The sequence below is a fragment of the Ambystoma mexicanum genome, chromosome 6p (assembly GCF_040938575.1).
Source record: "Ambystoma mexicanum isolate Mex_15411 chromosome 6p, UKY_AmexF1_1, whole genome shotgun sequence".
NCBI classification, from domain to species: Eukaryota; Metazoa; Chordata; class Amphibia; order Caudata; family Ambystomatidae; genus Ambystoma; species Ambystoma mexicanum.
Window position 1 is genome coordinate 51252943 of NC_090935.1, and position 24639 is coordinate 51277581.

The 24639-nt window shown below is 47.0% G+C and overlaps 1 protein-coding gene across 2 annotated transcripts in view; it reads right to left on the reverse strand.

The window, feature by feature from the left end:
* TLN1 (talin 1) overlaps positions 1 to 24639 on the reverse strand; it is a 1223782-nt gene that overhangs the window by 615728 nt on the left and 583415 nt on the right. For both annotated transcript variants that reach the window (XM_069626724.1, XM_069626725.1), the window contains exon 14: positions 145 to 325. In XM_069626724.1, coding sequence (XP_069482825.1) covers positions 145 to 325 — 181 coding nt within the window. The remainder of the gene's footprint in view (positions 1 to 144; positions 326 to 24639) is intronic.

Sequence of the window (24639 nt, forward strand, 5' to 3'; positions counted from 1 at the left end):
GATAGAGGTGATCATTACAACACCACTTTACATCAAGTTGTATTACATGATCACAGTTGCCTTGTTAGAATATGACAGAGTAGAAGAGCGTCAAGTATAAGAGGAGTAAAAAGAGCATTTGGGGAGGAAAATGTCAGCACTTACCAGTGGGGGCATGTGCCCTCTATGCAACTGGCCGCTGGTGATCTGCTGTTTGGCTTGCGGCATGGAGCCCTTCTCAAAATTTTCTGGACCTCCTGCTCCAGGGCGCATAATGGCAGGAAGAGCCACAGACCCAAGTTCAACTTTCTCAATGCGATTACGGTGCTGCTGGAGTACAGTGGACCTGCCAAAGAGAAAAACAAAGCTAACTTTAGAAAGGGGGTCATAGTAAGGGCCACACCAGCCATGGTCTATGTACTTAAGAGCAAACAAAATATAGAGCTAAAAACCTATTGGGCCATGAGGAAAAAACAAAGAAATGCATTGTGATTGGGGGGGGTGGGGGGCGGGAACGGGGTGCGAACGTGTTTGTAAAGTCCAGTCTTGGACAAGACTTTAGAAGGCCCGCCAATGGTGAACAGAGTTGCTTCCCTTAGATTAGACGGAACTACCCAAAGGTTTGGTAGCAATGGCTGTGCAGCCAGGCTTGGGTTATGAGGGAGGAGGGCTATAGTGAGGCACACAAATCAGAGCATACGCGTAGGTCCACGACACTATTACACACTAGGAGCTATATGAAAAAAAAATGAAATCTGTTTATAACTAAGGCTTGTAGCATTCAGGTAAGGTAAGAACTAGCACACAATATAATAGGAAAACAATTTCAATAGTCAAAGGATTAGAAACATCAGAATAGCAATAATGGTAACAAATCATATAATCAAAACTCCTGAAACACATATGCAAACTTTGGAAACTTTCCATAACTTCAGCTCAGCCTATCTTCGAAAGTCCAACCCCGTCGTAGGTCAGTCTCACAAAGTCAGAGTGGACAATGGGGCACCAGTCAAAAAAACATTGTTCAGAGATCAAAGGAGCAGAGTCCAGGAGGAACTCTTCAGGTGTGCAGGTTGGCATCAGTCAGATTTCACAAGGCAAGGAAATTAAGTTTCCCTAGCCGGACTGCTGCAGGGACAAGTGTCCCAAGGCAAGGTAGAACACAATAGGTTGTCCATCCTAAAGTAGCTCAAAGTAGGCCTTCAAGGGATGCAAGGATTAGTTGAATGCAGCCCCTAAGAAACAAAATAATGCAGCAAGACCCAAGTACGTACCTAGGAGCGCAGCAGTACCTTTTCAATGAAGAACACGTCACAGGACGGTCCCCAAGGTGAGGTGACAGGAGGCCCCGGTTCAGGCCTTGCAGCTCTCAGGCGTGATTGCATGTAGTAGCCCTGTGGGAGACTACACCAGCCTTGTCCTCTTGGCAATAGAAAACCCAACTATTGGTATAGCTCTTTACTACACATGTTGGTAGAGTGACTGAGCAGCCAGACGTATCTCAAGAGGGATAAATGTGGGCTGTACAGATTCACAAGGACACGTATCCAAATAACACATACTCAAGGTTTTCTAGTAAAATAATTATTTATTTAACAGTCAGTTTTAAAAATAAGACTTCTTTAGAAATGGCATACACTTCCTCAAATTTAAGTTAAGTAGATTACCCTTTTGGGATGTCTCACACACACTTCCTACACCCTGAGGTGACTTCAACTGCACATTTTAACACTTAATACAATGCTGAAGTTGCAGGAAAAGGAAAAGGTCAGGGAAGGAAATACAGGTTAACAAGTTCAGGTGAGTAATTTACAATCCCCGATTGAAGTATAAGTTAACCCTTTCCCAGCAACACAAGTAACTTATGTACCACCTAGGAGGGACAGATTAACACAGAATCAATGGGTCAGATAAGTCTGCAGGGAGCCAGGACACTTAATATTAATTGAATGTCTAGGGAGTTGAGGCCCTTCTGGAAGATAGCACAAAAGTGTTGCACAATGTTATATAGAGTGTGTGTAGAAAAGAATCACTGTTGGGCCACAGGCTGTACGGCTTGTGAAAGCAAAGCTACAAGCAACTCTGGAGAAAAAGCAGCTACTGAAAGTCTCCAGTGAGACTGACCAGCTACAGACCACAAAGGTAAGTACCCCTTTAGTCAAGCCAGTACCTTAGGTTGGAAAAAGGAGCCCACTGGCTTCTGTTCAGGATGCAGACCTGCAGTTCCTGGGCCTCAGTTGTGGAGACAAGAGGGAGGACTCCTGCACTGCACTTTGAAGGTCAGTGATGGCAATGGGCTCCTTACAAATCAGCGCCACTTTGCAGTTTTAGCTACCGGCAAATAGCACCAACACAGTTCTTGGACACCTTGAGGACTTCCCTTGCTTCTGGGGTCCAACCATGTTGATGTGGCTCAGGCTTCGGTCGTCCTACTTCGGGAGGGTCCCCGGATATTCTTGGAGCTCGGATCCGGCTTAAACACGATGCACTAGTTTCTTATGTTCCTGACCACAGGCACTCGGTTCCAGCAGCAGCCAGGAAGTACAGCCAGCAGGGAGAGGGGTTCCAGTAAAGTTTGGCCTTTCCAAGGGAAGGCCACCAAAGACAAAAGACCCATCAAGACCTCCCCCACCTAGGCAGGTAGAAAAAGGCACCATAACAGCTTAAAAAGTACAATCACCATTTAAGCCAAATAGCGAACCTTGTTCCTTACAACTGCTGCGAAAGCAGCCTGCGCAAATGTCCACATAAAGTCATTCAAAAAGGTACACTGCCACCAACCTGTCGGATGAATTTGGATTTGTAACTAAAAAGTTACTTGAAAACCAGAAAGAGAGAAAATATTTCCTCTCAGCACTCCACTTAAGGCGGGCTTGTTAGGGGGATTCATCATTATTGTGCTTCATCCTCTCTCCTGTTGAGACCCCCGCCACTCAGCACATTTTGCTGGACTTCTGGACCTTTTCTTTCAATACTGAATGAGTGGAGCCTTTTTCCATTCATTCACTCACTCACTCTTGGGGGCTCTCTCTTTGGAACCTTATTCTTTGTATTGTACCTGTACTATGGCGTCTGTCTGCTCCATAGCTCTTAAAGGCATCTGTGCTTTACTACTGCAGCACCCAGCTCCTTATGGGCAGTGTTGCTAGGGACCCTCAGGATCCGCCTTGAAAATAATGTTTCTATATCATTAAGTAACTACAGTTCTTAAGGAGAGATATTTAGTGTCTCTCCCAAAACACTATAGTCAGAGATTGGCATACACCACCTTCAGTGGAGTGGCAAAGGGATACTTAGTATCCTCCTTCTCACTGTTCCTTTTAGTCACAGACAATTGCCTAGTTATGGCTGGTGACAGAGGACGTGTTCTACCAACTATTGTGTATTTTTTATACCACAAGCTATGTCCCTAGCCTCGATAGTGCACAATAGGGGCACCCACATACCAACTTGGGGCCTCATTTTTTGCCATTACCAGCGTAGTTGTCCTTTGTTAGCCCTTCTACCATTCGGGGGGGGGGGGTCTGTGTGTTTGTTTTGCCTTTGGCGGAAACCAATAGGCATCCCCGCCAAGGCTCCAGAGTGTCTGGGTAGGCCGGAAGTGGGGGAGGTGTCTTCCACCCCTCTGTCTGCCAAAGTGTCCGAATAGGTCCAGCTCCCACAGGGGGTCTGGCTGTCCTGATTGGACATCCTGTTCTGTACAATACTGAGAGATTGCAGTGGGGTGTGGGCTGGAACTGTATAAAAGATGAGGCTTCTTGAGTGTAAAGAGAGTTGACCACAGGAAACCGAAGTAATATAAGACAACCAGAGGCGCCTGCTGACCCTATGCAAGACCGTGAAGCGACCACTGCTGTCCTGACCCAGTTTCCTATGCGACAGAGGTGCTCCGAAGAGGACTCCTTCCCTTTGGTTGGTGAGAACAACCAGTCCCAAGACAAACTTTGAAACAAGCCATCTCCCGAGGTCCTACGAGCTTCCTCAGCTGCGGATCCCAAATACCAGGAGACTTGCTGCCCATTTCGAGTGCATCGTTGTGGAAAGGCTGAATCTGCTGAACCCATAAGGACACTCCAGAGATCCGCTCCAACTCACCCAGATTCCCTCACCAGAGTGAGGCACTGTAGGAAGCGAAGAATATTGGCCGGGCGATCCCTGTCCTTTGTTGATGCTGCTGAAAAGGCACCAAAACCGCAGTGTGAACCAAGAAGTTGCTGAAAGTCGTGCTACAGGTCCTCCCTCGAGACTGCTGCTGAGACACACCATCCATTGTCCTGACTTGTCACCAGGCCAAACAATCCGGAGGTCGGAGCCAGTGCAGCCACATCGTTGAGGAGCCAACACAAGCACTTTCTTCAAAATAAATGCACTATGGGGGAAAAAGGTATTGCTTACCTGATTCCAAGAAGTCACTCCAGAGCATTGGAGTGCACACAGAGGTGTCCAGGGCAACCCACTTTTCGCTCTGACCCAAGCTGCTGGTGTCCCCTTTTCGAGTCCATTTTAGGTCTCCTTTCTTAGTTGCTAACTTGCTGCTTCAATAACTTTAGACACTGGAAGAAACCCGCAGGAACTCTTCATAATTTGCTTTTTGTCAAGACTTCAAGCCCTCTCCGAACTGCCTTTAGCTAGGGTTGTGTTTTTGGACTTCTTGCCAAGCAAAGAAACTGTCTCTAGAAACTTGAACTAAGCTCCTATTGCACTAATCACTTATCGTCCCTCCCTTTAATTGCATGTTCTATACGTGTTTGCAGAGTAAATACATTACTGTATGACCGGTTGAAAACCGCATAAGTGTGCAATTTCCAATAATACGATAACCTTGTCTTTTCCCCAACGTTGCTAAAAATGTAACCTCGAACCAACACAAAAGTGGAAGTGCCCTTTGATGTGTATTATCTAGTATTCTACCGTAAACTTCTGAAGTATTTAAAGTGATTCCGGTGTAAATATAATGCATATCTTTAATATAAACATGTGTGCAAGTGGTTCTTTGATGTGCCCGTCTAAGATTCAGAGTACTTACCTACAGGTCACATCTGTGTCTTGATAAGCCTGACTGCTCTTCCACACTACCAAGGTCCTGAGCTAGTGCAGACAGAGTTGGGGGATCTACAAACCACTGGGATAGCTTACTAAAGTCTTACTGCCAGTAGGACTCCCATAATACAGGTGTGCTTACCTCACAAAATAGAAAACAGGTGGGATAAATGGTGTCCCCATGCCCTTTTGACACAGGTAAAAAAATAAAGGGAAGCTCAAGGAGCTCCAGCAACAATGCACAGGAAGTGCAGTATGCTGCAATAATAAAATGTAGATGCCAGAAAAGATGTAGGAAAGCATACCTCCATTAAAAAGTACCAAAACCAGGTACAGAGGGTTCCCACGGTTCTAGTAAAATACTGAGAGTGTGGAAAAAGGTTCCCACTCAGAATTAGTCCAAAAATCCAACAGTCAGTAAAAATGCTGGGTTTCACAAAGTGGGTAGAATTTTACTCAAAAAGGAAAATCTACAGAACAATTTGCAACAATCTAATGCAAATAAAGGAACATCCATTTGTCGTGCAACATAATCCATGTGAATCCATGTGAATCCATGTGAATCCATGTGAATCCAAAACACATGAATTCCACTTTAACACTACCATCAAACTGCATTCTTCACATAAGTAGTCAAATATGGTTCCGTATCATTTTGTCGACAACTTCGATGAAAAAAAATTTAAAAATGGTGGTCCCTTCCCCTGGCCCCGCCTTTCCCCTACAGTAGTACCCCTCCTCCAAGCCCCTCTCCGCCCATTTTAACTCGAACAACAACGCCATATGTAATTCCAAGTCTTTTCGAAGTAATTACTTCAAAGTAGTAATTGCTGTCGGAAAGACCACAGGCTAAAGTGAAATATAAAGCCTGTGAAGCCATGTCACTGATTGACATAGGTACTTCTTGTTCACCTTTGTACTCTCATGTCCTGTCACTTCCTCTCCCTGCACTATGCTAATGGGACATTGTCCAAAAATTGACAAGGTGGAAGAAAGCCAGCATGGCTTCCCCATCCCACATTATATCTGCCCTTCAGCTTTGACTAGAATGCCAGAGCCGGCACAGCAGTGACTTGATTTTTATTTACGCTTTCATCACCATGCGTTTTCTTGTGACTGCATAAAAACAAAATATAGGATATATGTTAAAAATTTTCAAGAAGAAAAAGCATGCCAACAAAAACCCATCTAGTTTTCCAAATATCCAACAATTCTCAAGAGAAACTAAATTGTAATGATTACGTCTAAGCTCATCAGGTATGTGGTAGAACAAAGACCAATTTTTCACATAAGACCCATTTAACAATTTAATGCGGTTCCATTCTCGCATACTAAAAAGTTGCAGTTGTTTCTAGTTGCCCAATCGGGTTTACATGTCCTTTTGAGCCGTTTAAGGAATTGTACCCAAATAGTTTTGTCCGAACATTCTATTTAACCATCTCAACTTTGTTATTCAAGGCATCACAGGGATCCCCTTTGATACTCTAGGGATATTTATAATTATTAGACTCCAGCTCTCATTAATTTATTCACCCTAGACCATGTATCTATATTGTTGAGCAAAGGCCCATTGCATGCTAGTTTCAGGATGCACCCTTGTTAGGGAGAATTCTCAGAAATGTGCTAATTCCCTTCTACCTTAGAGACGCCCCAGCTCTTTTTGCTGGACTTTTAATATCTAACCTGGAGAGAGCGAGAACTTTTTCCCACTTTCTCATGTATTGTTCTGTGATTTGGACTCTAACTTTAGAGTCTGACAAACTCCATAGCCATCAACTTTACATTGTGACGCAGCACCTTCAGTGCAGTGGCACAGAGAAGTCTCTTAGATTTCCCAAAGGTTTAAATACCTTCTCTTGGTGAAACTACTGTTTCTAAGAGCAGTGAAGTGAAAAACAATGCATTACTTACCGTAAAAGCATTTCTGATAGTTGTATCTGCTTAGATTCACATGCTGTGCATAGGTCCGACATCCAGTGGTCACTGCGGAGTATTGCATTTTGTTTTTCGTAGTCGAAAAGGGACGTTGACAAGGCCTGTCTGAAACACTATCCCTATAGTGACGTGCGTTGTACCCACAATCCCTCACGCGTCGAGGTCCCTCTGTTTGTATTTTTCTGCCCTGAGGGAGCCTTCTAGACGTGAGTGAGTACAGAAAAGAGAGATATAAAAGGAAGTCTATGTTCCTTCCATCCGAGCGGGGAGGAAGGGTGGGCGCATGTGAATCTAAGCAGATACAACCATCAGAAATGCTTTTACGGTAAGTAATGCATTGTCTTCTGATGTTTGTTAATCTGCTTAGAATCACATGCTGTGCATAGACTAGCGAGCAGTACCCGGAGTTGGCGGTGGGTTATGAGAAGGAACAGTAGAGAAAAGGTGTCTTAATACTGCCTGTCCCACCTGGGAGTCAGATCTAGAGTGTGCATCTAGACAGTAGTGTTTTGTAAAGGTGTGCACAGAACTCCAGGTAGCCGCTTTGCAGATGGACTCAAGGGGAACATTTGCAATGAATGCTATGGACGCCCCCGTGCCTCGAGTAGAGTGTGCTCTTGGCCTAAAGGGCAGTTCTCTCTTGGCAAGAGTATAGCAGAGAGTGATGCATTGAACAATCCATCTAGAAATCGTGGACTTTGAAACTGCATCTCCTTCTCTTCCTGCTGCCACCGAGACGAAGAACTGATTAGTCTTCCTCGGTGGTCTGGTTCTTTCCATGTAGAACATGACCGCTCTGCGTACCTCTAGTGTGTGCAGAGTCCTTTCTTCCAAATTGGAAGGATTTTGAAAGAACGTTGGTAGTTCTATAGATTGGTTTACGTGGAATTTAGAAATAAATTTTGGAGCAAACCTAGGGTGAGTGCATAGAACCACCTTATCTCTGAACTGTAACGAAGGGGTCTAGAATAGAAAGAGCCTGAAGTTCACTTACTCTCCTGATGGAGGTGATAGCTATTAAAAAAGCAGTCTTAAGAGTGAGGTCTTTAAGAGATGCTTTGTGCATGGGTTCGAATGGTGAGCCCATGAGTCTGGTAAGTACCACATTAAGGTCCGATCCGGGAGCTGGGTCAGCCATCGGGGGTTGTATTCTCTTTACTCCCTCCATGAAGGCCTTTATAACAGGGATCCTCCACCACGACACTTTGAGTTGGGAAGTGGTGTATGCAGAAAGTGCCGCTAGGTGGACTTTAATGGAGTTAAATACTAGACCTGAATCTAATAGGTGGGTCAGGTATAGAACAATATGTGTGGGAGAGCAGTCAATAGGGTTGATGCTTTTACTCCTGCACCAGATGACAAATCTTTTCCACTTGCTAGAATAGCAGTGGCGAGTGTTAGGTTTTCTGGCTTCCCTGAGGATGTCCATGCATCTCTGCGGGAGCTGTAGATGTCCGAACTCTATGATCTCAGGAGCCAAGCTGCTAAGTTCATGTTCTGGGGGCATGGATGCAGAGTCCTGCCCTTGTCCTGAGACAGCATGTTGTACGGGCAGGGGAGTTTCACTGGGGGAGATCGAGACATCTCCATCAAGTGAGCGAACCATGGCTGTCGGGCCCACATTGGGGCCACTAGTATCATGGTCACTTGTTCCTGGTGCATCTTGTGCACCACCATGTTGAGAAGGGGAGTCGGGGGAAAAGCGTAAACAAATTTCCCTGACCATTGCATCGACAGACCGTTCCCCTTGGATTGGTTCTGGGGGTACCTTTAGGCGTAACTTAGGCATTATGAGTTCTCCAGGGTTGCGAACAGGTCTATTTCTGGGAATCCCCATTGTGTGAAGACGTCGAAGACGATGTTTTCGTGCAGGCGCCATTCGTACTCTTCGGGCAGGGGGAAATCTCTGCTGAGTTTGTCTGCCAGCAGATTGAGTTCCCCTGGTACATGTTGTGACAGTAGGAACATGTCCTGTTTGAGAGCCCACTTCCATATATTCTGGGCCAGTTTGGACAGGGCTGGAGAGTGGGTGCCCCCCTGCTTGTTGATGTAGTACATGGCTGTGGTGCTTTCTGTAAGGACCATCACTGTCTTGCCTTGTAGGTGTTCCTGGAAGGCTTTTAGCGCCTTGAACACAGCTAGTAGCTCCAGTAGATTTGTGTGTTTGGATGCTACGTTCGGAGTCCACACTCCGTGAGCAGTCTGATGGGATAGGTGCGCCCCCCATCCTGTGAGGGATGCGTCTGTGGTTAGAGTGGCTACCGCCGCGGGTGTGGCAAAGGGTTTCCCTTTTTTCATGTTTTCCTTTGTCCACCACCGTAGCGAGAGAACCAAGGCTTGCGAGACCACCACTAGATCGTCCCATAGTCCGCTGGCCTGACACCACTGGCTGTTGAGCCACTCTTGCATTGGGCGCATGCGCAGGCGCGCGTGAGGTACCAAATAAATACACGACGCCATCCTTTCTAGCAAGCGCATTGCTTTGCATACCGTCACCTCTCGACCGGTCACATATTGAGGGATCTGAAACAGCATGTTTTGGACCCTCTCTTTGGAGGGGAAGACAAGGCCGTCCCTTGTTTTAATTAGAGCCCCTAGGAATTGCTTGATTTGCCTGGGGTCTAAACTGGACTTCTTTTCATTGATTGAGAAGCCCAACTGGAACAAAAGGTCTACCGTCTTTTGGGTATTGGAAAAAGCATGTTTCGTAAGAATCCCCCGTTATGAGCCAGTCGTCGAGGTAAGGGTAAACTGGGATGGACAACCTGCGCAGGTGGGCCGCTGCCACTGCCAGCACCTTCGTGAATACCCTTGGTGCTGATGCTATGCCGAAGGGTAGCACTCTGAACTGGTAGTGTTTGCCCTCTATCATGAACCTGAGGTATCTTCTGTGCGCTGGCAACATTAAAATATGAAAGTATGCATCTTTCATGTCCAATGTTGTCATGTAATCTCCCTGTGAAAGCAGTGGGATCACTTCCTGTAAGGTTACCATACAAAACTTTTGGGGTTTGATAAACTTGTTCGCTGGGCGCAGATCTAATACAGGGCGCATGGTTAGATCCTTTTTGGGTACAAGGAAGTACACTGAATAAATACCTTCCGTTACCTGAGATAGAGGCACGACCTCTATGGCTCCTTTTTCCAGCAGTTGTTGTACTTCTTGGAGAAGGATGGCAAGATGTTCCGGTGTCATGTGTCGTCCCCTCGGGGGTCTGTAGGATGGGGAACTGTTGAATTCGATGCAGTATCCGTGGGCTACGGTGGAAAGTACCTAACGGTCTGACGTTATACCCTCCCATGCAGGAAGAAAGGAGGTTATCCGGCCCCCGACCGGTGTTGCATGGGAGGGGACGCGAATCTTCGTGTCACTTGGAGTTGTTGGGGGCTTGGGAGCCTCTGGGGGTGGACCCCCGAGCTCTCCCTTTACCCCGGCACTGGCCTCTTTGGCTGTACTGCCCACTATTGGGCTGGTAATTGGTGGCAGGGTACTGTTGATGCTGATTTTGTTGTTGTTGGCGTTGGCCACGAAAAAAGCGTTTGTTGCCATAGGCGCGTCTGATAGTGGGCTTAGAGATTTGGTAAAGAGTCTTGATAGTATCGAACTCTTTTAGCCATCTCTAGAGCTTCATCCACCGCTTTGCCGAAGAGGTAAGAGTCTTCCACAGGTTTATTTATTAAAGACGCCTGTGTCTCCGGTTTAAACCCCGAGTTGCGCAGCCATACATGGCGTTTTAGGAGTATTCCCTGCACCAGGGAACGTCCCGCTGTTTCTGCCGCATCCAGAGAGTTTTTTACAATACTCTGGTTGACCTGGGTTCCTTCGCCAATAGTTGAAAGCAGGCGTGTACGTAATGGCTCCGGTGCCTCTTCGGCGTCCTTGCGCAGTTTGGCCCACTGCGCGTCTGCATAGCTAGCGAGCGAAGAATTGTTGTTCGCAATTCTTGCCGAAAAGGCAGCCGAGGAAGTTACTCTTTTTGCAAAGGCATATAACCTCTTGCCCTCCTTGTCAGGAGGTGCCTCACTGGTGGAAAGTGGTACCCCTGCCCTCTTTCTTGTATTAGTTACTACCAGGGAATCCGGAATGGAATGTCCCCTAATGTAGAGCGGGTCTGAGGGTGAAGGAGTGAAAAGTTTTTCAATTCTTGGATTGACCCCTCTGATCAATGCGGGAGTGGACAGCGAAGGGATGATTCTTCTCTTCACTGAAGCGAGGAGGGGAATGGTCTGGCTGACCGGGGGTTTCTCCTTAATTACTCTTTCCACAAAGTCTAATTCTGGAGAGAGCTCCCCAGTGTAAAGTTCGAAATGTGCTGCTGCTCTGCGCAACAGGGCATTGAAAGTGGGCTGATCGTCAATGGGAGACGTGTTCCTAACAGGTGAATTGTCAGGAGGGTTTAGGTTCAGGACATCAGTGTCGGAATATACTGATGGGGATTGCCAGGGGTGCGAAGGTCCTTCTTCTGGGTTTTCTCCGAAGCCTTTTCCTATAATGTCTGGACTGTCCTCCAGACCTTCCTCCTGGTTCTGTCCCTCATCGTCGTCCATAAAATCATCCTCCTCCTCCAAGTAATGTTCCTCCCCAGTGAGGTCATACACATTATGGAAGTCTGAGGCTGTGTCATGCTGGGGATTGACTAGCCTCGGATATTTGGCCCTGGGATTCTCCTGAGGCCCTTCTCTTGTTCCCTTGGGAGTTTGAGGGGTCTGGGTATTCATAAACCTCTCCATACAGAGATGGAGCCTTTCCATGGTTTCATGGGGTACCCCTGAGCGGTCTAGCAGGGGAAAAGTAGAGTCATCTAGCTGAAAACGGCTCGACCTCTCCCAAAGCGTCGAGGAAAGTGTCCCGTCGCCCTCCGAAAAGCCTTCAGGTGTGCTGGGTGACCACCCGACTGAAGGGGGTAGTCCCTGGCTTTCTTCGGGCTTTTTCGGCGTGTCTTTCGACCTCTGCGTAGCGCTCGACGTGTCCTTCGGCGTACGCTTCTGGGCGTCGGCTACAGCGATCCTTGCCAAGCTCTCGGCGACTCGTTTGTCAGCCGAGGGCTGCGGTTTCGACGCTACGGGTGTCGATCGCTCTACGGCGGCATGCGCTTTCTGCTGATGCGCGCCGGCCGATGATTTGGGGGCGGCGCCCTTATTTGCCGAAAGCCCAGTCGCTGGTCGCGGCTGCGAGAGGGGCTTCGAACCCGAACGGTCCGAGGAGGCCGCTGGTGGAACCTGCGTCTCCTTGGGCGCTGATGCTCTCTTCGTCTTTGACGAAGAAGAGCCGTGGGTTGTGTGCTTATGTGAGTTCTTGTGTGCGTCAATGTCGCCGGGGTGTTCATCCCCATAAGCAGGGCGTGAGCCGAGCCCGTCGGGGCCGGGGACAGATGACGAAGCGCGCGAGCGCTCCTTAGAGGGGTTTTCGACTTCCGCAGCGGAGGTCGTGTTATCACGTTCCTCATCACTGTCGGTGGTAGCAGCGGCGGGTGAACCCTCGGCCTTCGACATCGCGTAGGCCGCCCACCTTTTAACCCTACGGTCTTTTAGAGTCTTAGGCTTAAGAAGCCGACAAGCCGCGCAACCTTCCTCCTTGTGATCGAGGGGCAAGCAGCGGTTACACTGTGAATGCTTGTCCTTCCAAGTAAACTTGCCTTTGCAAAGCGGGCAAAACCTAAAGGGTGTCCTCTCCATAGCCGAGGCAATAAAACGTGATAACCACCCCAAGGGAAAGGAAGGGGAAAAGGAAAAGCATTCTCAGAAAGAACCAGAGATGTCCCACGACCCCACACTCCCTACTGTATATGGCCTGCGAGGCCAGGCCACGTGTTCGGCAACGCCGAAGGATCTCGTCCACTCGTACCAACTGCTCGGCGGAGAACCGCTTCACAACTGCGTCGAGGGAGGGATCTATGTGTTTAATATTAATAAGAAAACGACCAAAGGTCGAGGAGATGAAATCTGCAATGTCTCTCGAGGAGCTCCGCGTAAAGGCGACCAGTAGCTAGGCGGAAAAAAACAATCTGAGGGACCTCGACGCGTGAGGGATTGTGGGTACAACGCACGTCACTATAGGGATAGTGTTTCAGACACGCCTTGTCGACGTCCCTTTTCGACTACGAAAAACAAAATGCAATACTCCGCAGTGACCACTGGATGTCGGACCTATGCACAGCATGTGATTCTAAGCAGATTAACAAACATCAGAATTGACTTTATTTACATTTTGTAACTTTCTAGGCCCAGCACACACCATCTTACAATAGGGTGCTGGAGGCGTTACTTCATATCCCCGTTGTCTAGTTTCTCATGTAACAATTTAAATGTTACCCTTTCTACAATTAATGGCTGGTGGCAGTGGTTTACTTTTTCCTACCATTGTGTGTTTCTACCGTAGGCTGCAATTGCAGCTGCATTAAAGCACCCATGGGCGCCCATTTGGTGAAACTTGCCCCGGTCTTCCTCTTTCACCATTTCTTGTTGGAAAGGATCTTCTTGAGATTTACTCAGCGCGCCAAACCAGGTTTGGTCCCTTTGTTCCTTTTGCCTTTGGCGGGAATCACGAGTGAAGTCCGCCTCTGGCTCCAGTGTGTCTGGCAGGGCAGGAAGCGAGGGAGGTGCCTGAAACTCCCTGTGCTTAGTCTCCTTGGTTACAGAAATGCACCCAAGGGTGATTGGCTGGAGGGCCACCCTGCTGTGGGATTGACAGCTAGGCTACGAATGAATGGGAGCAACCTGCATACAAGGCTAGGCTTTTTGCTTGGAAGGCAGAGTCGACCACTGGACAAAGGAATCTGAAGAACTTGGAAGAGACGCCTGCTGCAACTCCTGGAACGTTGGTTTGCCTGGTGAAGCCCTACTGCTGTGCTGAAGCTCAAAATCCGCCTGGACTAGAGAAGACCTGCAAAGGACTCCTTCTCCCCGTGGGTTGGTGGAACCAAGCGGCCTCAAGAGGAGCTCATCTGGAAATCCTCTCTTAGCTGGCTATACTTCCACTGCGGCTGCAGAAACCGATTGCCAGGGAGAGTAACACCAGAATTGAGTGTGTCGTCTTTTAAGTTGGACCTGAGCTCCAGGAAGATCCTCCGCACTCCCAGGAAGCAGGACTGACCCAGCCTGAGCCACCTCAACAGAGTGCTGGCCCCCAGAAGAGACGAAAGTCCAAAGTGGTATCTGAGAACAGCAGTGGTGCTATTTGAGAGAGCCGCGAGGAGCTGAAACTGCGACGTGCCGCTGATCTGAAGTTTGCCCTTTGCTGCCGCCAACCTTCAATTCGTAGAGCAGGAGTCCTACACAGGAACAGACCTACACAGGAACAGAAGCCAGCTGGAACTAATTTCTTCTAACCAAAGGTACTGGAAACCTAAGGGGACATACCTCTTGTCGTGTAGCTTTGCTAGTTCTCAGTTGAGACTCGTGTTGGTTGCTTTGCAGAGTTGCTTGCAGCTTTGCCCCTCACAAGCCTCCAAGCTTGTGGCCCTATAGTGATTTAATTTGTATTAAAAAAAATGTAAAACATTGTCCAAGACTTTTTACGTACCTGCAATAAGTGCTTCAGCTCATCTAGACTTTTGTTCAACTAACATTGGCTGTCATGGCTCCCCGAAAGACTTAACTCTGACTTTGTGCTTTGCCTTTCCCCCAGGAAAGTGTCAATTTTCTTTGCATTGGAGGGTTCAAAAAGTACTTAACTGCGTAAGAATATTTGTTAACCATTGTTTCATCACCTCAACTTCTTTTGACACTAATCTCAATATTGCTCTAAATGTAACACTGATATATTAATGTCCACATTGTCCTAGATATTTAAGTCACCTCAGGGTGTAGGAAGAATCTGTGTGCCATCCCAAATGGGTATTTGCTGATTTAAAGAAACCAAGGTGTATTTTGAAGTATATTTTTGTTTAACATATATAGCCCTCCAGATAACGTGCGTATAGTGCCTTTTTACGCATGTAATTATGCCCAATATGGATGATTTCATTTTCTACTGCATACCGTGTACGCTTTATTTATTCATTAAAAAACATTTTCCACCACTATTATTGTTTTGTCACATATTGCACAGTATTGTTTTTGTCATCAGCAACATAGCAAGTGAGCAACACAAAGCATGCACCCTTTTAAAATGTGTTCATACCCATAACGTCTAATAGCTTGATATGCTAAAAAGTAAAGTTTGCTTTGATGCCCTTAGTTGAATGTTCTTTAACCATACATAACAGGCTGGAGGTTTGTGACGAATCTCCATACCTAATTGAGTTTATGGCACAACTTATATTTTTGTGCGTTGTTAAAGCGCTGAAAATAAAGTGGGTAAATCAGGATGTTTTGCCTTTTGCATCTTATTGTTTTCCATTCAGGATGTGGAAAATAAAGCTACATTGATATTATTTTGGCACAAAATGCTGCTATAATGATTTACATGTCGTCATGATGATTTACTACGCAATTTGCTTCTTTTGGAAGTAAACTCTATAGGACAGTATTATTGTAGGTCTTGACATCCAAAACTAAAATTTTTGTTCCAAGTAAAATGCGGAAGAAGGTGGCCGTGCCCAAATTGAAAGAGCAGGTTAAAATCCCAGCTTTGCTCTTTAGCCAAAGTGTGATGCTGGGCAAATAATGTAATCTTACCCTGACTTCAATTGCAAACATTGGAGTGCTTATAAAAGATCAAGTTTACACCATTACAATAGGACAGTTTTAATAATTGTAAGGGCACATTGCTGTATCCTGGTGCTCCTCTGCTAGTGGCACCAATACTGCTGCATAGAATTGCATTATTGCTGCACTGGCCCTCCCCCATTCTTGTAACACTGGATTTGACAGGCAGACAGTCTCACAAGCCAGTCAGTGCAGCAGAGATTCTAGTATGGCTGACTAACTGTGGTAGAACCAACATTACATTTTCTTCACTGTTGCTCCCAGCCACTGAAGGTGCTTGGGCCGTCCAGAATACTGTCCCACACTCTGCAATGTCCTGTTATGCTACGATATTGAGTCTTTCATTGCACACCACCTGCCATTTTCACACTTTCTAGGACCGTCAGGTTCTGCAAGAAGTGGGTGTTTCAGACTCAAAGAGGAGAGCAGTTAACTGATTGTAACATTGAAGCTGCACTAGAATAGTTATTACAATGAGAAATGAAGTTAGATGCCCCTACACAATTACGTTTGCCATTCCTCCACAGTCTCTGAAGTTACTGCCCCTCCCAACATTTGAAGGGTTAGACCCGGCCTACATTTTTGCCTAGGTGCACCCCTGGATGTGCACACTTGCATTTTGATAGGCAGAGAGGTGAGGCAAGCCATTCCCCGAAACTGGCGGTGTTAAGGTTTTACTGTGTTTTTTCAGAAAAATGTACTTGAAGAAACGCAGTACATCTTTAAAGCTGTTACTTTCAAGAAAGTCTTCCATCACCTCTCTACATATTGTGCTTTAAAATATATTAATCAATATACCAGACCATGGGGGGAGGTGAGGTGGGTAGAACATAGAACAGTGGGGACAGAGCCTCCAAGTTTGCCCTGCCTATTTTCTGAAGTGGCCCCTCCAATCACGACTTAATTCTCGCGAACCCTCTCCCCCCGAAATGTAGGTTTTGTTGTGCCCTTGCATGGGAGGGAGGTCAGGTAGGTCGGCTTACTCTCACAAGCCACCAGCCAACCCCACCTCTCCCCTCAAAGTGCTGAAATAAAGGGGCGGGAGCCAAAACATCTGCAATTATTCCTTTACTTGCTGCACCATGGCAATTTGCAAACCTGCTCTTTAATGTATAATTTATGAAGTTATGCTGGCTGTAGTAAGACCTGTGCTTGCTGTTGGGCTATACCACGAGGGATGGGCCATTACTCCACGCACCGAATATATTTGCCAATAGCACATGCAGGGAGGCCATGTGCCACTGGCGCATGCAGAAAAAGAGATGCTCAGTTAGCATATACAGAGAGGAAATGTGCTGCTGCATTGTGTACGGAGGCTATGCCAATAACATGTGGAAAGGGAGTATGTGTTCTTACATAGCGCTTTTAGCCAAACTCCTTCAGCTTTTAAGCACTGTAGTAACAGTTATTATCCAATTTCTAATGGTACTTGATGTATTACAGCAAAACGAAGCAGAATGCCAAGGGAGCACTGTTGGGCATTGTGGTGGGGGCTGGTGAGCACATGTTCGAGTCAAGCTGAATAAGGAAAAGGGAGGGGGAAAAATAAAACCGAGTACATTTGGCCCCAGTACATTTTGGCCATTTCCAGCACTGATAGTAACTTGTGTGAATGGTCATTCTTCATTATTGCATTTCTTGTAAGAAAGAAGTGACTCTCTGCGGTCTTCCCTCTGCGCCACACACATCAAGGCTGCATCACGTAATTGGAACTTGGTAAGTGCAGGCCGCCCTCCTGCCCGGTGGCTTTCCACCCTTTCTTTGGATGCAACGTTAGCATGCGCTTTGCCAACATTAGCCTGCGCAGAAATGAGCCCTGTCGTTGGAACGGCAGAGAGGAGATGTACCGTTATAGCATGGGCAGAAGAGATGCTACGCTAGCACTCGCAGAGAAGAAAGGTCCCCATAGTACGCACTTAGTAGAGATGTGTCATTTGCACGTGCCATGGAACAGAAGTGCAATTAGCATGCAGAGCCGAGTGCACAGACAGGACATGGAGTTTGCACATGCTAACTGCACATCCTGTTGCTGCACAGGATGTGCAGTTAGTACATGCAGGGATGGATGTGCAGTTAGCATGTACAGAGAGGGTATGTCTCATTAGCATGTGTGTAGAGAAGGCATGTTGTTAGCATGCACATCTCCGTGCACATGCACGCAGTTAGCAGTCATGTACAGAGAGCTGTCCAACTAGTATGTGCGCAGAGAAGATGCACCATTAGCAGACGAGAAGAGGTGCCAATAGCATGCGCAGAGAAGAGATTTTAGGTCACTATGGGTAGAGATGTCCTGTCAACGTTTCCAAATATCAGGCTTGCTAAACAGAACGTGTTCTATTAATATATGAAAAAATTATCTGCCATTATAGAGATGTGCTGTTAGCATGCGCACGGTGTAAATGTGCAATTCACACATGCAAATGACACAAATTTGCTCTTCAAATGCTAACACCACATCTCTGAAAATGCTGAAAGGAGATGTGCCTTTACCATGAGCACAGAGTACGACACGTGTCGTACTCGTTAGTATGTGTCAAGAGGCGATGCGTAGCTAGCATGTTCAGGGAAGATAAATGCCATTATCAAGTGGAGTGATGTGCCGTTACTATGTGCTGAGACGGGATGTGCCGTTTACATTTGGAGTGAAGGGCTCAGCACAAGCCAGACAACTTTGATCTACAACACTTTTGATCTACAGGTCTGATTTTACATACGCATTGGGTGTATGTGTTGGATAAGTTTTACTCTCTTGCCGAGGAGAAATTTTACTCCTGAAATTGCATTTACTCTCCAATTTGAAAAATCATGTGTAAAATATTCCCACCTCAAAATCTTATCTGGAGCACTGTACATATATATTGCTCCCTTCTGAAGGCTTATTCAACTGACAGTTAAATTAATAATTGTTTAATCAAGAAACCTTGACGTAAGAGTTTTTGAATACTTGTCACTGTGAATCTCTGTAAAAACCCTACTGCTCGCATTGACCCCTCTTGAGATAAGCCTGGCTGCTCAGTCATGCTACCAACATGTGTAGTACAGACTTCTACCAAATGATCTTGCCTAACAACCCTCAAAATTCCACACCTTGAGGAGATCCTGATTTACCTCATCTATCTGAGTGTCTCAGAACAGAAGCATTGTTGGCAAGGTGATCACTTTGGTCAGTTTGATACAGTCTATCCCCCTGACAAAAGGGAGAGTGGCACACCATAGTGACAACGCTACTCCTAGGCTACAGCACCCTTTCTTCCATATTTATGGAATGTACACCCCTTGGGATGGGATCAGCACATTTTTGCTCAGTAAAAACTTTCTCAAGGTTTTGGAATTCGGCAAAAGGGCCAGCGTACTAGCAGGGCACAGACAACACCCACCAGCAACACACGTCAGTCCATACCTGAGCAGATTTAGATGAATTATACTAGCTACATAATTTTATGGGGACGGGGCTGGGGCGTAGCGAGTGACAGACTAGACACAAGGTGTACAGTAGGTACTATGGTAACTTACTGCAACGTCCTGTCCTATTTCCTCAACAACAGGAGATTACCAATGATACATCTACTAAAAGAGATGGGAATCTTTCAAGCAAAAACATTCCACCGAACCGCCTGCCCAAAACTATGGCCTGCGGTTGAGCTGGTATCGATCTAATGTCTGCAAAAAGTGGATGGACTAGATCATATTGCTGTCTTTGCGATCACGTTCCAGGGGACATTTCCCTGGAATGCTATAGAGGCCGCCTTATCCCTGATTGAAGGTGTCTCATTTTCGTTTTGAGTGCTGTGGGGAGGGCATTCCAGTTTTTGGGGGTTAGGTGTTGAAAGCTGGAGCCTCCCGCTTTTGTTTTTTGAATGTGGGAACATAGATCAGAGGTGTGCTCTGATGGGTCTGGCAGAGGTGTTGAGTTGATTCTGTCCGAAAGGTAGGGAGGGGCATTGAGAGACGGGTATTGTGTGTAATAGCCATGGCTTTAAAGAGAATGCGTTCTTTGATTGGCAGCCAGCGTGCATCTTTTCTTGCCTGTGAGTTATATTCCCTTTTAGGAATATTCAGAGCCGCTCTGAGGGCATTATTTTGGGTAACGTGGAGCTTATTGATATTGAAGTGCGTAGGAAGAGAGCATTGCAGTACTCCGGCCTGGAGCGTACTGTGGCTCTAGCAATTGGCAGGCTTGTTTTTGATCGATAGGAATGGCTTAACAGCGTTAATGATCTTAGTGGAGAGGGCAGCGGAGGAGGATATGGCTCTGACTTGACGTGTCATGGGCAGGGAAGCATCAAGATACACTCCCAAGTTTTTACTGCGGAGGCTGCAGTAATAGTGGTATTGTCGATGTCGAAGGTGATATATTGGGGGGAGCTTATTGGGGGTTTCTTTGGTGCCTACCACAAGGATCTCTGTTTTGTCTCCATTGAGACAGAGGCCATTGGAAGCCATCCAAGTTTGGATGGTTGTGTAGATTTTGGTTAGGGCTGCAGCGTCTTGTTCGTAGATGCCGGTTAGGGGCGAGTAGAACTAGTGTGTCGTCGGCATAGTTTATGTAGGCTATGTCACGGCGATCCAGGTCGTTGAAGAGGGGGAGGGTGAAACTGTTATACAGGGTAGGTGCAGTACATTAGCACTATGAGACTCCACAATGTATCGTGGTGGGAGAAGTCGGAGAAAACTGTCTGCCTTTGAGAAAAGACTCGATCCATGCTGTGGCTTGAGGGGAGAAGTGGGCCTCTTTTACTAATTGCTTGCCCAGAATATTGTGTTGACGAGATCAAAGGCAACTGACAAGTCTAGCAGAAGTAGAAGTGCCGGTTTGCCTTTGTCCATGTCACCCAGTTGTATTTTGAGATCAAGTAGGGCACATTCTGTCCCATGGCCTGGGCAGAAACCGGATTGTCTTTTCCCTAAAATCTCATTTTCGTCCAAGAATTGCTGGATTTGCGTACAAGCCACTTTGTCCAGGATTTTGAGCAAACATGGGATGGTGGTGATGGGCCTGTAATTGTTGGCAATTTCAGGGACCAGTGTAGTTTTTCTTTTTTAAGGTGGGAGAACCCACGCTTCTTTTCACTTGCTGAGCACTGTGTTGGTTTTGTAGGAGGCATTGATGAGGGGTTTTAGAAAGGGCGCAAGGGTTTCAGCGCAGTCTGACTAGTTTGGCTGGGCATGTATCACCTTTACAGTTTGGTGGCCTGATTTTTCTGAAGATATCTAGGACTTCAGAAAGAGTGACTTCCCTGAATGAGAAGGGTTTTATATTGTCTGAGGTGCCTTTATTCTCATGAGGGGCAGCTAAGTTAATGTATTTAGAGAGGTCTTTGTGCTGTTCATGGATTTTCTTTTGCAATAACTCAATTTTGTTTAGTAAGGCTGTTTGTACACTGCTACACCAGGCTTCGTCTTTGATGATCTCTTGTGGTTTAGTGGCTGGGGTGGATAGTTCTTTGAAGATGGCAAAGAGTTCTTTGGATTCGGACGTGGCGTTGCCGATTCTTTCGTTATAGGATGCAGATTTAGCATTAGTTCTGGCCTTCTTATATTGACTGGCCAGAGCCTTATAGGATGATAGCATGGATTCCTGTAGGGATCCTAGCAATCTGCTTAGGGCTTTACGTTTTTGGGTGCAGAGTTCTTAGAGTTCTGCAGAAAACCAGGTTTTGGAATGTTTTATTTTTTGGGCTTTTTTGTTTTGTTTGGGCGCTATTGTATCGATCGCCGAGGTCATGGTTGAGTTATAGATGTTAGTCAGTAATGATGGGTCGGCTGAGTTTGGGATGTTGAGAGCTAGGGAGTCTAGGTGGGGGAGGATCCTTTCTTTGGTAAGGTTCCGAGCACTTCTGGCTGGTGCTGGTGGGATTTCTGGGTGCATTGGCCCCAGTTGGTAAGAAGTAGTGTATGAGGTGATGGTCAGACCAAGGGGTAGGGGTTTTGGAGCGGACGTCTATATTGTAATTATGGTCGAATCAAGGGAGCGCCCTTTGTAGTGAGTGGGTGTGAGGATTTTTTGTATGAAATCCAGCTCCTGCAGCGCTTGGGCCAGGGCTTTGGATGATCTGCCTTTCCGGTCATTAAGTCCCAGATTGAAATCACCCTGGAGGTCTATAGACTAGGTGGACGGGATGGTGGTGTTGGGCGAGGTGGAGATCTTAGCTGAGAGGAATCTATGTTCTCCCCTGAGGTTGGAGGGGGTTTGCCTTACTGTTAGGCAGTCTTTGACTACGAGGGCTACTCCCCCCACCTTTGGCTGTGTATCCATCTTGCCTGTAGATAGTGTGTCCTTGTGGGAGGGCTATTGAGAAGGCACGACCTGCGGCTTCATGGAGCCAGGTCTCAGTGACCGCTAGTATGTCAAGGTCGAGGTTAGTGATTAGGTCATGGATTTCCGTGGCATGTGCTGGTAGATGTATGGCATTGCAGATTGGTGGGTGCTTCAACTACCCTTATTTTGCTTTTTGTGGAATGGGGCAGCTGGGGTGGTGGAGTCTTAGTTCTGTTGGCCTTCTGTGGAGCAGAGGCTGTTTGTAACCCGTTACTGAAGGGAGAGCCTAGTCTTGCATTTCTTAGACTGAGGGGCCATGGTATGAGTGGAGTGGGGGGGGGGGCATATTGGGTGATCCATTCCACAGGGGAGAGAGAATGTGTGGAGCTGGCAGTGGCTCGGTGTTGAGACTCAAAGGGTGGATTGTCTTGAAGGACACAGAGGAATATAGTAGAGTTATGTGGAAGCAGGTGGTAGGATGGCTGACATGGGGAGTATAAATGTCTGCGGTGTGTTAGGCATAGCTTGGATACGGTTTGCTATGGGGCGAAAAAATGACGGTCAAGGGATTTAATGCTGTGCAGGAGCTGGCCTCAGCAGGTGAGGCAGTATGTGCAGGGCACTGGTAATGAGTCAGGTGGCTGGGAAGGTGCTAGTGGTGAGGAGAGTTACAATTTGGGCATATGCAGCATGTATTTAAGTGGACAACAAGGTAGAAAGGCAATAGGAGCCGGCAGGTCAATCCACCTGTGAGCAATACAAATGCAGGTCAGGCACAAAGTGATAGGCGGTCATGAGCAGAGCAATGCGAGAGTAGATAATACGGATTAAATCCTGCACATGGTAATAGGCGCTTGAGAGCAGGGGCACAGTATTTGGAGGCAAATGTTTTAGTATTTATTAAAAAAGGCTCTACTAATGCAGGTGCAAATCAGACATGGCATTGGGCATTAGGCAAAGCAAGAAACCAGTGCAGCAGTATAAGCAATAGCGTTAGACATGATACAAAATCAGGTTCAAGAGCAAGAACAGTGGCAAGGCAAGTCGTGATCTTGTGTGAGGTGACACCGTAAGTATTCCAACAATGGTGCAGCATGCAGGCAGGCCAAGAGGGGGCTTATAAGCATCTTGCAGGTATCTGGATAAAGCTCTCTTTCTAGCCACGTGGGTTATCAAAGCATGTAGATTACAGAGACTGCGACGGAATGTGCAACACGGTACTGTTGACTAGGGTAATAAGGCTGCGATTTAACAGTATGGACATTGCGGCCAATGCGAACATATGAGACTTATGGTTTGCATTGGTGAAAATATGTTGACTCAGCTCCTTTAAGCACTGTCTGGAGCGAGTGGAGGGTGGATAAAAATCAGCGTTTTCACAGTAGTGTCAATGGTAAATGTTAGGATGGTACTCTTACCATGTTGATAAGGTGTGGGCTGTTAAATAGTTCTAGGGGATAAAGGGGAGTAGCAGTGGCACAGCCAGGGTAACGCGCCGTACAGCCAGTTCAGCACGAATAGGCACAGACAGATCCGTGCCTTAAGTAGGTGCCTTTGGTGGAGTGCCGGCTCACGCCTTATGTCAATCGTAGGCCCAGGAAGTAGAGCGAGTGAGCCTATCCACGGCAGGCTTCGTCACAGAAGTTTGCTAGGTAACCAGAACACAGTGTGGAGTGGCGGCCATTGCGGGAGGCTCCTCGTGCAGGGGAATGGATTCTGCTGCACAAAACAATCAGGGAGGGCAATAATGCTGCGGTTTGAGCACAGAAGCAGCTTTCCTCAGGGACAGAGGCGGTCTGCTTACCCTGAAAGAATCAGCTGCATGAAACAGATGGCCGGTGCGCTTCACCTGAAGCCGGCTAACCTTGTGAGAACTACAGTTTAAAAGGGTAGAAGGGATATTTTTATCCCTTCTACATTTTGTTAGGTGAAAACCAGCACCATGCTACCTTGTGTGGAGTGCTGAGGAGATACAATGTATCCCCTTGCACACTAGCACTGTACCAATACTGTTACAGGGACAAGCTTACCTTTCATGGCTGGTGGGAGAGAACCTTTTTACTAATGCAGTGCACCTTTATCCCAAGATGTTTCTAAAAGCATCCAATGGTGCCCATTTAACCAAAATGGCCAGTCTTCTTTATTTGCCATGTTTGTTTCTTGTCCCTTCTCGGTTCTTCCCCTGCCGTTCAATGCGGGAAAGTCCTTTGTGTTGGTTTGATCTTCGGCAGGAGACCTAGGTCAACCCCGCCCAGGCTCCAGAGTGTCTATGACGGCAGGAAGCGAGGGAGCAGTCCAAAATACTGCACACCTTTGTCTTCCAGCCTGACTGCGAGAATCCAGTTCCAACTTGAGGCTGGCTGTCCTGAAAGGACCGTCAACGCCACCCAGGTTGAATGTTCAACGCCCGTTTGATTGGCTGGGATCCTGCATACAAGTCCAATCCTGGAAGCTGAAGAGGTAGTCGACCACTGGACCTGAATCCGAATAGGAATATTTAGAAAACACAGCCGAGAATTTCCAGCGACCAAAGAGTCTGGCTGTGTAACCAGAGCCTGCGGTAGCCCTTCCTTCCAAGCAACCTGGGGACTCCGAAAACGACAACCCAGAGCCTGGTGAGAGCCACACGACTCCACAAGAACTGCATTTGCAGCCATCCACTGTCGTGCTGCGACCTTGCGGGCCGTAATACCCCAATACCATGGGCCCTCAAGCCATTGGTTATTTGTAACTTCCTACAGCTTTCTTTCCCTCCTAAAATAAGCCTGGCTGCTCTG